The sequence below is a fragment of the Echinococcus granulosus genome, assembly GCF_000524195.1.
Source record: "Echinococcus granulosus chromosome Unknown EG_S00012, whole genome shotgun sequence".
Taxonomy (NCBI): Eukaryota; Metazoa; Platyhelminthes; class Cestoda; order Cyclophyllidea; family Taeniidae; genus Echinococcus; species Echinococcus granulosus.
In genome coordinates this window covers 1,068,805-1,082,236 of record NW_020170392.1, presented here as the reverse complement: position 1 = coordinate 1,082,236, position 13,432 = coordinate 1,068,805, and the positions used below count along the sequence as shown (strand labels likewise).

Here is a 13,432-nt window from a genome sequence, read left to right as displayed (position 1 = left end):
GAGTAGGCTGTAGGTGAGACAAAGCGAGCATCCATCACGAATCAACAGTAGTAAATCACTCGTTTTAATATTGCATAAATGCTACAGATATTGCTTAAAACCAAAATTCTCTAGGCTTAAGCAATACGGTAGAGCACATACTGATACAAAAAACCGCGTGTAATTTAAAGAAACGCTGCAGTTAAATGTGACTATAAACACATTAATCACGATTTCAAAAGACAGAATATGAGTCAATTGTCCGATGCTATGTCAAGGCTGGATTGACAAAGAGGAATTTCTCTCAACTCAATATCCTACAATATTAATAACTTGATTTGAATATATTACATGGTCGGTAATTATTCCATAAAAATAGACTCATGGCACTATTTGATCAAAATGCAAAATTTTGTGAAGGAATGTTCCGCTTTTACTATTAGTTCTCCAAGTACTTAACAAGATCAGTTACAAATACATCAACAAGTCACATGAATTTTAACCATGTGCTTGAACCAGGTGTGATATTTCATTAACCAGCACAGGCCGAAGTAATTTTCAGCTAGGATCAACCATGAGCTAATTTCTTCCAGCTTCAAGAACGGTACTGGAAATTAACTCAAACTTTGAAGATTTTACGTCCGTCTGAACAGAAACCATATCAAAATGCTCTCATTTCGTAATAATGGTAGTGTGCTTATTTTTGTACAGGAAGTATGCAGCAAATTTGCTAATGAAGTTCACTTGTAAACGTAAAAGCGAATCCAAATACGCAGCTGAAGCTGTAGTGATGCCGCACTCGGTTTGACTGTTCGTTGGACTATACGGGCACATGGGGCTCTGTGGGTTGTGATATCAATCTGTGTGGTCTTTGAGTCCTGTTAGTAACATCTTATCCTCCCTGTAGTTCATTAATGTGGTCTTCAATACTACGTTAGTTTATTACTTCAGCAAAGACTCCGTGCACTACAACAAGAAACTCTTCCGAACCGGATACTATCTTCCCACAGTTATTTAAATCTGTTATAGGCGAAACCCATGAGGCCTGAACCTCCATTATTTTATCAGCACGTATCCGTTCACCGGAATGAGTCCTCACTAAATAAATTACTTGTTTTAATAATCCAAAGAATTTTGTACCGTGAAGATTCCCACCAGAGTTAACAGGCACTTTCGTCTGCCCCCTATAATTTCACATCTTTCTTCGAGCGGAATTTGCCACAAACATTTTAAATAATCTTGTCTTGAACACGAATACATTTAGCAAGATTATCAATTTGTTTGACCCTGAGCCTCTGATTTGATGCCTTCATCAGTCTTCCAAGGCTGCTTGCCAAACAATTCTCTTTTTCTCCGTAGTTCAGCAAGGAGATTCTCGTAAAAGCGTCCGGTCTCGTCAAACTTGTTTCCCTAGACAATAATTTAACAGCGTAAAAAACGAATCCACCTGCCCATGATGTAAGGAAACAAATTTAGGAGTAGATTTAATTGTAATCATAGAAGTCTCATTGTAATAGTATATTGTGTCACGACCAAAGATTTGGTGGCTACTAGGATATTCTATTTCGTTTGTTTTTCATAAAAATCTGCTTACCTTTAGCAGAATATCTGTGAGACCTGGGCCACCGGTGAAGTTGCCTTCGATGAGCGATGACGTCTGTATTGACAGTGCCTTTGATAGCAGACCTACTCCGAAATCAGTTATTAAATTTCCTAAACAAAGGAATCACTTCAGTTTTACCCAACTTTTCATGATTCATTAAATATTTGGACATGCTTTTACTAATAGGTAATTTCAAAGGATTGTGCCCCACCATTTAACTACACTTAGATCTCTCAGGGCTTACTTGATAAATTTAGCATGGCCAACTGATAATTTCCTCGAATCCGCATTCCGAAGGGTCCTTCGCCTTCTTCGTTGGCCAATAAAGGATCGCTAGAGGCGTAATCTTTCTCCTTTAGGTACAAAAACACAACACATAAATTTGAGGCGAAATTGGTACTTTTGAAATCAGAGTAGGTGTCTTTAGAGCAAACGTTCATATTTTAAAACAAAAGTCAAGTTTACCTTTGATATTTGCGACTCCTTCTCAATAGGCATTAGGGATTTATTCACTTTAGAATCTTTTCTGTTGGTTTGATGTCGTTCTTTCCCCTTGTTTTGTGCTTTAAATAACCGATGGAATCAGTTAAAAAAGCCCATTTGAAACTCAGAAGAAACTAGAGGGTTAATGAAATCTCCTTTAAATAAGGTATGTTGTTGATTTTACTAATTTTTACACAATCACACCAGGTGGCAACACCGTAATTAACACTTATTTTCTCGACTTTCTTAGGTTATTATAAATAATTTACTAAAAAAGGGCTTGGATTCAAAAGCGCGCAATCACCACCTGAATACCTTTTACTTTTCTTAATGGACCTTTCTTTGGATTCTGATGTTTTCGGTCTGCACTAACCTATGAATTTGAAAAGTTCACCACTACAATTTGCTTCAATGAAAACATAAGAACTCTTAAAATAAAAAGCCAGGTAATGTCCGAGCTTGAAAGGTAACCTAAGAAAATAAGGCCCTAAACAGTAAATTGCTCACCGCAGTTTGACGCAACGAAGATGTGTCGTTTTCCAAACTAAGTCGAGCATGTACCGCATCAAGGATACCTTTGCTGTCTAAAAACTATGCACATATTGGGTCCGAATTCGCTGATTTTGTTCAAATTTTAAGTGCATGGACTCCGCCTTACCACTTTCATTTTCAGCAATCTTCGCATTGCCACTTCCTCAGGTGTTAAGGTAAATACCGTCACAACCTATATACAATGTTTGCTTAAAATCATAAAGCCACTAGGCTAAATTAATTGCTCGAATGCAGTTTGAAATTAATGCAACAAAGTACCTCACACAGTGCTTCAATCCCAATATCTGACAGGCAATTATTACTCAAACTTATTGCCTTGATTGTTCTGTTTATTCGAAGAATCTGTAACGTTCCCAAATATGTACTTATTAACAGCAACAAAAGTAGGCAAAATGTCGTGTAATATTGCCATTATTTCTTGTTTATTAACAGGGAAGGTTTAAAGAATGAAAAGGCAGCGCTCAGCAATAAATTTTATGGTGATATTCATTTTTTGCCAAGATAAACTTATGTGTTTATCAGCAGTAATTAACCTTTGCAAGATTGCAGATTCCCTCATCTCCCAGCCTATTTCCACTCAAATCCAAAAACACCAGGCCGTTTCCTACGTTGGAAACTTGTGCAGCAGCTTGTAGGCAACCGTGTCCCATGCGCTTATAATTCAGGTATTGTACTATTTGACTTGAAAATAATAAATTAGACGAAGATATGGCTTTAAACGTACCTTTGATCAGGAGTCTCTGATTTGTTTTCCATGTTAATAAAACCAACAAACGAATTGTGTAATAAGTCTGTAAGGAGTCGCGCGACGGGAGTAAGAATCGCAAAGCACCGGCGAAATTGGGTAGCAAAATATTTAACAGAAAAGTCTGATGTATGACGCTGTGCGTTTGACTTTAGAAATAAAAATAAAAGTCGACGAGCATCAATAATTCCGTTATCCTTAGGGTCCATCATGAAAATTAAAATAAATTGAGAGGAAGTGGGAAAAGTGTGCAACGAATTGATGAAGTCGTTAGTAATTAGTGACTTCAATTAAAATATAGCCGACAAAACCACGCAAGGCAGATAATCTACTTCACTTGGATTGAAAACCTTGACAACAAATAACAAAGCAACCAAATGTATGGTTTTATGAATAACGGTGGCATTGGATAAAAGGCACAAACATTTAACTGCTCTTTCCGAATTCGTGGGGAGGTTCAGTACACTGCTTCTATGAATTCTAACAGAATCCAAGGTCCAATACTTACTTGAACTGAATAACACAATCTGGGGTGTTTGAAGTAACTAAAACAGGCCCAACGCTCAAAATTATTTTACGCCTTCAGCAATTCTTTTAGTTTGATTACATTATGCTTTATTATTACCCCAGGAAAAACCGTCGAAAACTTCAACAAGTTTTATGTTCATACTCTGCCTTTAGATTCCTTCTTGCCATCTGAGGTGGAGAAAATGCAACTCACATATATAGGATCTAAAAACTGTCCAATTTTTCCATAATCTGGATAACAGGGCGTGGGAAAACTACTGCCATCGCATTGTACCCATAACCAAAGATTGCCTCGTCAGACCTATCATTTCTGCCGGACGAAACATGAAAATGAATGCGTTGCTAGAATAAATTTGTGGGACGAACTTTCTCCGCCTCTGATACGGAAAATTTACTCAATTACTTCCACATAATGTAATACGTTAGCTGCTTGTCTAACCCCTGGTTTTGATAAAGGGGTCACGCAGATACTCCATAATACATTCCCTAAGTTGGCTGGCCTCTGTCCCATAACAGTTGTTTCATCCCTACTGAAGGTCTTGAGGCGCTACACCTATAAGGCCGAAAAACCTCCCAATGATTATGTGCAACTTGGGAAATAATTCTTGCTGAAGATAACAGCAGCCTAGTGGGTTTATTTTGAAACAATAATTGGTTTGATAGCTTCTCTAGGCCATTTCCACCCTAGATAGTCAGTTATTTAGATATAGTCAAAATAAACAAGTGTGAGCAGAATCGTCTTCTCTGACGACTTCCAGGGTTGATCATTTTTTTTATTCTAATACATACCTGATCCTAAATATAAGATCTATTGATTGGGGCCAGCCTGACCACTGATTGGCCAGTAATTCGAAATGTCAATACTGGTTTGCCTTTATCTGACCAGTCTAACCTGTTTGCCTAATCTTCTTCCTATGGGTTTTATTCTTACATAATTTTGCCTCTGATTTACCATCGATTCCACTCGTGCCTTTAAGTGCCTAATCTCCAGTGTTGTTTAGTTTGTTTTATTCTCACACAGGAAAGTTTTTTGGTGTCACTGCCTATTTCATGCCTTTTTTTATTGTCGGTTTTCTATTTCTATTACAGGTAGTAAAGAATGGCTGCTCAAAGTGGCATTGCAGGTTTGTCGTCTTTATGCCCCTAATTAACTTGCCCAGCCAACGAAAAGCTGCTCTCAGCTCTAGCTAAGGCGAAACTTGGCTCGATTCGTCTAGTTTACATGCAAATCGAAGATGAACAAATCAAACTGCGTAAGATGATTCCAGTTAAGGATAGCTGGGAGGACGAGTTTGATAGATCGATTCTTCCCCTGCTGGATTCCAAAACCGCCTCTTACATCCTCTACCGCCTTGATTCGAAGAACAATCTGGGCTATGAGTGGATCCTTCTAACCTGGATTCCCAACGAAACTCATGTCTGGCAAAAAACACTCTATGCCTCCACACGAGCCACCATCAGACGTCAATTCGGCGACGGTTACCTTGCTGATGACTTGTTGTGTCACGACGAGGTAAATACACCAATTTTTGGTTTTACGTATTATGCAGGAGGATATTTCCCTGGCTGGGTATCGAAAACACCTGATTTCTAAGGAGGCCCCCGTCCCACTCACACATGCTGAAGAAGAGGCCAAGGAAACAGCAGCTGGTCACGTTATTCATGCTTCGATGAACGACGGATATAGTAGCATGGGCGGAGTTGCATTCGCATTGACCAGTTCTTCCCAAAAAAGTGTTGAAAAATTTGCTGCTGGGAAGGTCAACTATCTCCAATTCGTAAGTTTGCTTGTTTCCACTTTTATTCGCTATCCAAAACTCCATTTTTCTGGTTTGATGATATTCTATGGTTCTCCAGAACGCGATTGCTATTAACAATGTGTGGCTGAGCAGTGTATTCATTCTTAATAGATGGAAATAGGAAGTTATCACTTATTACCATTTGTAATGCGCATATTTTGCTAATTATATACGGCCCATTTGGCACGCCCAGTTCCCTCTGTTCAAATAAGGAACGCTACCTGCGCATAGCTTTTTACCCTAAAGTCGTGTGTATGTTTTTTTTGTCTTTTCTCAGTAGTTGGTCACGTGATTTCGACACCAGTTTGGAGGTCAGAATTTATGATTTGACGGCTTTATTTGTTGGAGCACTTTGTTTGGAACAGGACTGTTGTGCTTAATTTAAACGGCGTATAGGCAGGGTGCTTGATTTTTTGACAACATTTGCAATTCCAAATTTTGACCGCGTAACGTTAAGCTGGTAGGAAAAAACCAACCGTTTATTGTAAATTTTTGCTTAACAGAAACTGTTGTACCACTGTAGGATAAAAAGTAGTGAGGATACCTGTAAAGCCTGTATTATAGCTGGGAATTTGTGGTGAAGTACTTAAAATCTTGCTTTTTATTCAACCATTTCTACTAATTTCCGATTATGAGTGTATTTCTGCTGGTCCCATGCTGTCAGTTGCATCATGTAAATCCCTTGAATAGCTAGCTTCATGTGACTTCTGACAGCACCTGAGTTTTCAATTACGGTTTTTTTGGGATGTTTGGTGACTCAGAACTTTTTCTTCCAGCAAATTGACATTCCACAGGAGTGTATTTTTGTGGCAGTTTCGAAGAAAGACTTGAAGCCGGAGGAAATTGGCGCCCTAACTCCACCAAACGCTGGCTCCTATCACCTCTTCCGATTTACACACGAATTCGATGGGACCAAGTGCGATCCTATAGGTGCGTCAATATACACTTTCGGTGGTTGTATTTTTACGTTTTTCACGGTATCTAGTCGCTAATAGAATAGAGGATGCCTGTAAAACTTGAGTAGAAAATTTGCATTCGTACTTACTGATTAAAAATTGGGGCTGGAGTCGGATTTGGTTCCTTATGTGGATTTGTTCCTCATTTGTAAGTTCGTTTTATAACCATTCCTTGATATCCTTAGTGGATCAGTTTATTTGTTGACTTCTTTTTTGTATATTTTGTAAGGAACTAGATTAATCCTTTTAGTTTATTTGGCATAGTCGATTCGAGTAGTGATAATAGCACCCTAAAGTGTTCGAATTTGACTTATAAGTTCAGTCAAAAAGTCAGTCTCCAAAGCTGTGTATTAATCGAAGCAGACGATGTTTTCGTCATTTCATCAGTAACCCCTGTCATTCTGCGCTTTAGTAGCCTAAGGAGGTAATGAAGTTAAGAAGCGCCTTTTTTATGGTTCCTAAGCAGCATGCTAACTTCTGATGAGGTCTGATGAATAGGATGGTTGATAGATGGTTCTTAAATCGGTTTCCTGTGATTGCCCTGTGCTGTGTGCATTCGATCGCTGTTACTCAAGGCAATTTGTCCATCTCCCAGTTTGAGCATTCTTAACTGCTTACTTGCAAGCTTCTCTCTTCATCACTCGTAATTGATCGGACAGGTCTCACACAGTTGGCCCGGAGTAGGCCAACACAGTTCTAGACCAAAAACTGAGTCTCTTGAGTTAAATGTTTTTAAGGCATAAACTTGATAAGAAATTTGGTTTGTTATCCGCGTCAATAACATTGACTCATTGACGACTGACAATTGGCTTTCAAGTTTAGGTAAAGTGTGCTGCTGATGATGATCAAGCGTTGTTCTTCAAGAAAACCAGCCACATTTTAAACATTTCATCACAAATTACTTTATTTATCCCCTCTTACCGCATCATTTCTAAGAGGCTTTTACTTACTTAAACATACTGCCCACATCTCATAAACTTGGCATTTGTTACCCTACGTCCTTCACTCATTTTAGTGGATGAGGTTATGCTAGAGTAGGTTCTTGCATATCCCGTACCATTAAGATCGTCTCATCCCTCTTCTTCTTTCTCCACTAGTTTTTGTCCATACAATACCGGGCTACCAGAGTTCTATAAAGGAGCGTATGCTCTATTCAAGCTGTAAGGGCAATCTAATCGACTGTCTCTCGCGTCAGTATGGAATTGCCATCCAAAGCAAGGTAGGCATCTGCTCTCTCCCTATTTTCTTACCCTCTCATCGGTAAAAATGGTACTTTTTTGCCTGTACGTTGGCTCCCACTCAAGCTTGACCTGGAGTCTCACGCGAATTTCTACGCTGGCCTTAAGTAAATAGCGACTAGGCTAATCTTCAAACTAGTCCTCACACGAAACACAAACTGCTTACTACAGAGACTGTCGATCATGGAACAAGTTGCAGTTCTGCAGAGTAGATGGTGTTGCTGACTTGTGAATTGGTCAACTGGAGAAGTGATATCCCTGTTAGGCATCCACCTGTGGGAGTATGATACTAGAAACGTAGTAATTAGATGGCCGAACTCACGTCTATCCGCAGGATAGTTATTGGGCCACCGCTATCACTTTTAATCGAAGGACGCCTAGTATGTAGAAATTTGGTGTTTAGAAAGTTCAAGTGGGCGAATTTTACAGCAAAAACTGCTTCATTTTTTTACTCTAAAACAGAAACCATGGTTAACTCAAGGCCATTATGCATCAGAAAATAATCTTTACAGGAACTAACTCGCAGCTGTAGGTCAATTGGTAAGCAGTCTGGAGGTATAACATATAACAGTAGGTAGGTGTGGCGCCTATCTCAAATAATTAGGCGGCTCAAACGGTGCACCATTAGTGTGGTAGCAGTGCAGTCAAGTCAATTAACCCTATGTTCGAATTTAAGGAATGAAACTCCGTTCAATCAGAGGAGAGGAACAATCTATCACGTAGGCGGATGCAGTCAAAATGCCATTGTCACTTCTAATACCGCATTTTCTCAAAGTTGTACATTTACTCAACGCTGTTTTATTCTAAGTTAAATATACTGCATTTCGGCTAGGGATGAAGGCACTCGTGATTTCAAGTTCTGTGTCGATTAAATTAATCAGTTTCTTTCTTAACTGTATCTCTGAGGCTCAAAAAGGGACCTCAGAAAGTGAGAAGGCAGTCATTTTATGACACCACTTTTTCCGCGCAACATGCATCTGTGTCGTTGAAAACGTTCTGCTGCGTTTTTTGCGTAATAAAAGCTGCGTCGTTGACCCTAAAGCGGTTTTTAGGTTCCGCTTGGTCGATTCACCACTACAATCTCAGCGAACGAACGGGTGGTACTTTTAATCGTCGTGATAGCTTTGAAGATCTGCTTTAATCACCCACGTAATAACTGCGCTGGAGTGCAGAGTGGAATGCTGTATCAATTGGCATCGGCTCCACTTTAATGCCTACACGATCATTAACAGATGGCATTCTCCTTCATTCTGCAAAAAGCGTTGTCAATCGCAAATTAGTCAAGTCAAATGCGATTGTGTGGATGCTGTCAGAATTCTGCATACTCACATTATTCTGCAGTTACACGCACAAAGCTGCGGAATTTGACCTATCTGCTTCAAGCCAATGGAGCTCAAGAGGCCATCACAAAAAATAGCTGTTCTTCAGTGTGGGGTTTTGTCAAGATTCCAAGCTGCAAGATAAAGAACGCTTGCCTTTTACTGCTCTTTAAGAGTGTAAAAGCTCTCCAACTTCTAACTATGTTTTTGTATGGGTCTTAGCTTGAATTTCACCACTGAACATAACAAGTTTGAAGGTTGCATTGTTGAAAACCCTGCTACTGGCATTCATATGCAACTTCGAAATGCAGCCTGATTGGTTGTTACTTTGCTGACTTTGCGCTCCTGTTATGTCTACTGTAGTTGGGCTGCTGCTGAAATTGACTGATAAAACAGTTTTAAAAATCCACTTGGTAATCCTCTTTTTTCGCTCTGTTGACTACTACCATATCGTATTGTTACGAGGTATACCTTTTATTTACTCGTAGTAATTAAAGTGATCATGTTGATTTTCATCTGTTTCACCTGAACGCCTCTGCATTTGCTTCAGTGGGACTCTCCCCTTTGTAAGCACCGTTAACCGATGTAATTGCCAGTAAACAGGTCTCTGCAGCCTAAATGTATCCATCGATTCGCCAGCAGAAGGTTAAAATGAAGAGCCACAACTAGCTTCAAATGCAATGTAGCACTCCACTTTGTGTGGTATTGCTGAAATGTAGAACAATTAGTAGCTCGCTATTCACCTCCCGTGTCACAGTGATATTTCTCTGCACTCTGCCCTTTTTGTTCGCTTCCCGCAGTTGGAAATTGAGGACTTCAGGGAGTTTACCACGCCCTTCTTGATGGATACGTTTCACTCGAAAGAGGCCGCTGCACCACTCTTCTTTTCCCGTCCTAAAGGACCCGCCGGTCGGGGGCCTCGCCGCCTCATCAAATGAAAGCGCCTCTCTCCCCAGGAGTATTACTGTGTGCTCACTTACATTTTTCTCTCTCTTTTATGCCAACTTTAACTCTGATTTTACTCACACGCGTACTTACATATCCTCTCATTTTGGGGAATGATTTTTGTGATTTTGATTACCCAAATGTAGTCACTAGGTTCTAGTATTTACGCGTAGATAAGATGGCCGGTACGGTGATTTAGACCGTTTCGTCGTTTAAACCAAACGCACCGTCCTTGTACTATTTGAAGTAAAGTCACTTTATATCTCCTGGTAAAATTAGAACAACATTCTTGAATTGTACAACGAGGTTTCTGTGGTGGCGTATTTAGAGGCTGAAGGGGTTGACAGCACCTGTCTCGAAGGCGCACAAAAGAATGATCTCAGTGGATGCGCCATCATTTAAATCCCGTGAGCGTGAGATGACGTAGCAGTTGTGATTACTGAATCAAAAGGGATGGAGACCACCCACCCAAATGAGCTAATCTAACTACCGTCAGTGACACAAAAGTCCGTCAGGTCAGAAGAGTCTGCATATGTGTGCCTTGAGGGTAAATTTCAGATTTAATTGTGACTAGTTGCATGTATTTCTCCAGCAATTTTCATATTAAATTGTTTGTCAAAAAGGCTGCAGTTGTAATTAAACTCCGTGCTCGAAGTTTTTCATAACCTCTCTTACTGTGCCGTTAACCCTTTGTAAATTCCCGCTATTTAAAATAGCGTCGGACGCATCCGCTGCCTCTGAAGGTTTAGGCAGTTTTTTGATGCCGGATCTCAGCAGTTTTGAGTAAATATGCATCTAATTAGAGTTTGCCAAATGCACATCCTGTTGCATCAAAGTGTACGCATTTTATGCTTCCAATATCTTCATACGATATCCATGTCCTCATAGATGAGAAGTCTTACTTTCCGCATTTCAGTAGAGCGTTAGACGCCGCTATGGACGAAACGGCCAACCAGTAAACTACCAATCCGACTTACAGATGCAGAGTAGCGTGGCCTCTGCCCCGGTTTTAAACGCCTCATTAAAATGACGTGAATAGGTGAGAGGTAAAGTGTTTAACCATGCTTCTTTTACAATAATCGTCTTACCTGGAAATGCTGTAACAACATTTCTACTTTATACATAACATGGATCTAGGATGAATTCATGATGGATTTCAGTGTGACACTTAATCTACGGGAATCGCAGTGAATCACTGTGCTAATATTTCTCTTTGAAATGGTGCGCAACGCTGTCACTTTGAGTCTGAGGCAGTTTGACAAAATTATCAACGAAAGTGATCTTATTTTCTTCACTAAAAACTATCTCCATGCGAAATACTTGCGTGATGGTTCAGTAAAAAGTCATCTTATTGTAGCATCTAAAATTCACCAATCCATAACATCTGGCTGGACTCACATGTTCTGAAGTACACCTAACGTGATCTCAACTTCTACTCGCCAGAGAGTGGAAGAGGTGATATTCTTGTTCAGTACCTTGAGTGCTCCATAAAGGTGTTTGAAATCTCTCATATGAAGGGAGGTCGTTGGTTGGGAAATGCGGTGATCTTTAGAAACGGTTAATAATTATGTCGGGACAAAGTGTCGCAGAAGGTGAATGCGAGCTTTTGACCACTTGTATTCGCCAGTAGAAATCACTTGGCTCCAAGTTTTACGTGATACTAATCCGGCCGTCACAATACTAACCACCTGACTGGATCATTAGTGTAATCGCATGTATTTGCTGTGCAGTAGTTTTGTCTGAAAGTTTATGCTAGCACATGATACACACATTTCGTTCATATATGTATAGAACTTCATTTTTGTCGATTTATTGTTTGGTGAATGGGTAAACAGTTAAACTAGGATACTTTTTAACATCTCATGTGTTTAACTTTAACTCGCGGTTTTGGAAACGAGCCACTTAGGAGCTCCGCTATTGTACCTCTACCGGGCGGCCCGGGCTCTGGGCTATGCCAGTAGCCCTCCAGGCCTTCTGTACGTCGGGACGCTACAACACGAAGGTTTACAATTCCATCTCACGACATTAACCATTTCAGACATGAAGAATGGATATGTTTGTATTGCTTAAAGTAAAACGCAAATTGGTGAAACTCGAAAGTGCTTGCCCATGTTGCAACTCTACAACCAATGCAAGATAATGCCTTTCTGACGAGTACAAGAGGGGTCCCATCGGTTTAGACATCTGTGCCGTGTCATGTTAGCTGTCAGTCCTAGAGAATTGAGACTTGAAAGGGAGCTCATTAAAGTTGACGAGAAGTTGATTAACGCATTCCAGCGCTTACGATATAAAGACTCTCAGTAAAAAGGTTATCGAAAATAACTCGACTTTGGCTTTATTCTTTAAAAGTAGGACGAACGCGTGCCTTTTATTTTTATTCTTAGAGGGTGTCCAAATCTCTTATTAATAATACTAGGAAAGGCCGATGATTGGCACTTGAGATAAAAACTTTTACAAATTTGGAAACCACGTTGACCAAAAAAGGCCTCGGCCTACGTGCAAACAACGTAAAGTTGTCTAGCATGCCTTTTTAATATAATAGCTGTTCTCTTAACTCTCGGTTTTAGCAACGAACGATTTATGGACTCTGCCTAGCCTCCTGGCTACCCCAATTCCTAGTATTGAATGGTAAAACTTATGGTAAAATAAGAAGGGGATAGGCCGCGGCTGGAAGGACCTGTGACGATCCTCAACGGAAGGGTTGAGAGTGACGCCCACCTGCGGCAAATATACCAGTTCCACGTCCTGCAGGAGTGCTGTCCATCACTGAAACGGCACTAGTCGTGAAACATCAGCTAAAGTTATTTACAAAGCGGTCTACGTAATCTATACTTTTACCTACCCACCAGCTGGATTGAACCCAGATAGGTAGAGATGGCTAAGCAGCAATAAAGTGAGAAAAACTTTGTCCTTTATTAAACGGCTCTGTACCTAGGTCAGTGTTCCTACAATTAGCGATGGCCATTTTTGGTGAACTGTGCATTCTTTCATACCGCAGTACAACACCCACGCATAATAGAAGTCCACATCTAGGCTGATGCCAAGAGGGACTAGTGACTTTGAAGGTAGACAACTCAGGCGCAAATTTGATAACTAGCGTGGATGGACTGTGAGGGTTTTCTTTACAGCACCGACTGCTTTTTGATGGCCGAGTCGAAAGGTCGACCGAAAAAAGCGCCAGAGACGGATCTCAAAGTAAAACAGGGGCTGTGTAAATACTTGACTGTTTGTGTAACTTTTCACTGTAAATAGGCAGGCGCTGAAAGGCACGACTATTGTCCTCCA

General features: G+C 40.2%; 1 protein-coding gene across 1 annotated transcript; it reads left to right on the top strand. All coding sequences in view use genetic code 11, as the record gives it.

The window, feature by feature from the left end:
- Positions 1 to 4,989: 4,989 nt before the first annotated feature.
- Positions 4,990 to 10,140, top strand: EGR_02670 (Twinfilin-1; the record flags this gene model as incomplete). Its single annotated transcript, XM_024491919.1, has 6 exons — positions 4,990 to 5,014; positions 5,051 to 5,403; positions 5,441 to 5,668; positions 6,466 to 6,619; positions 7,743 to 7,864; positions 10,003 to 10,140. 6 exons carry the CDS (start codon positions 4,990 to 4,992, stop codon positions 10,138 to 10,140), a joined length of 1,020 nt encoding a protein of 339 aa, XP_024353734.1.
- Between the last annotated feature and the right edge of the window lie 3,292 nt (positions 10,141 to 13,432).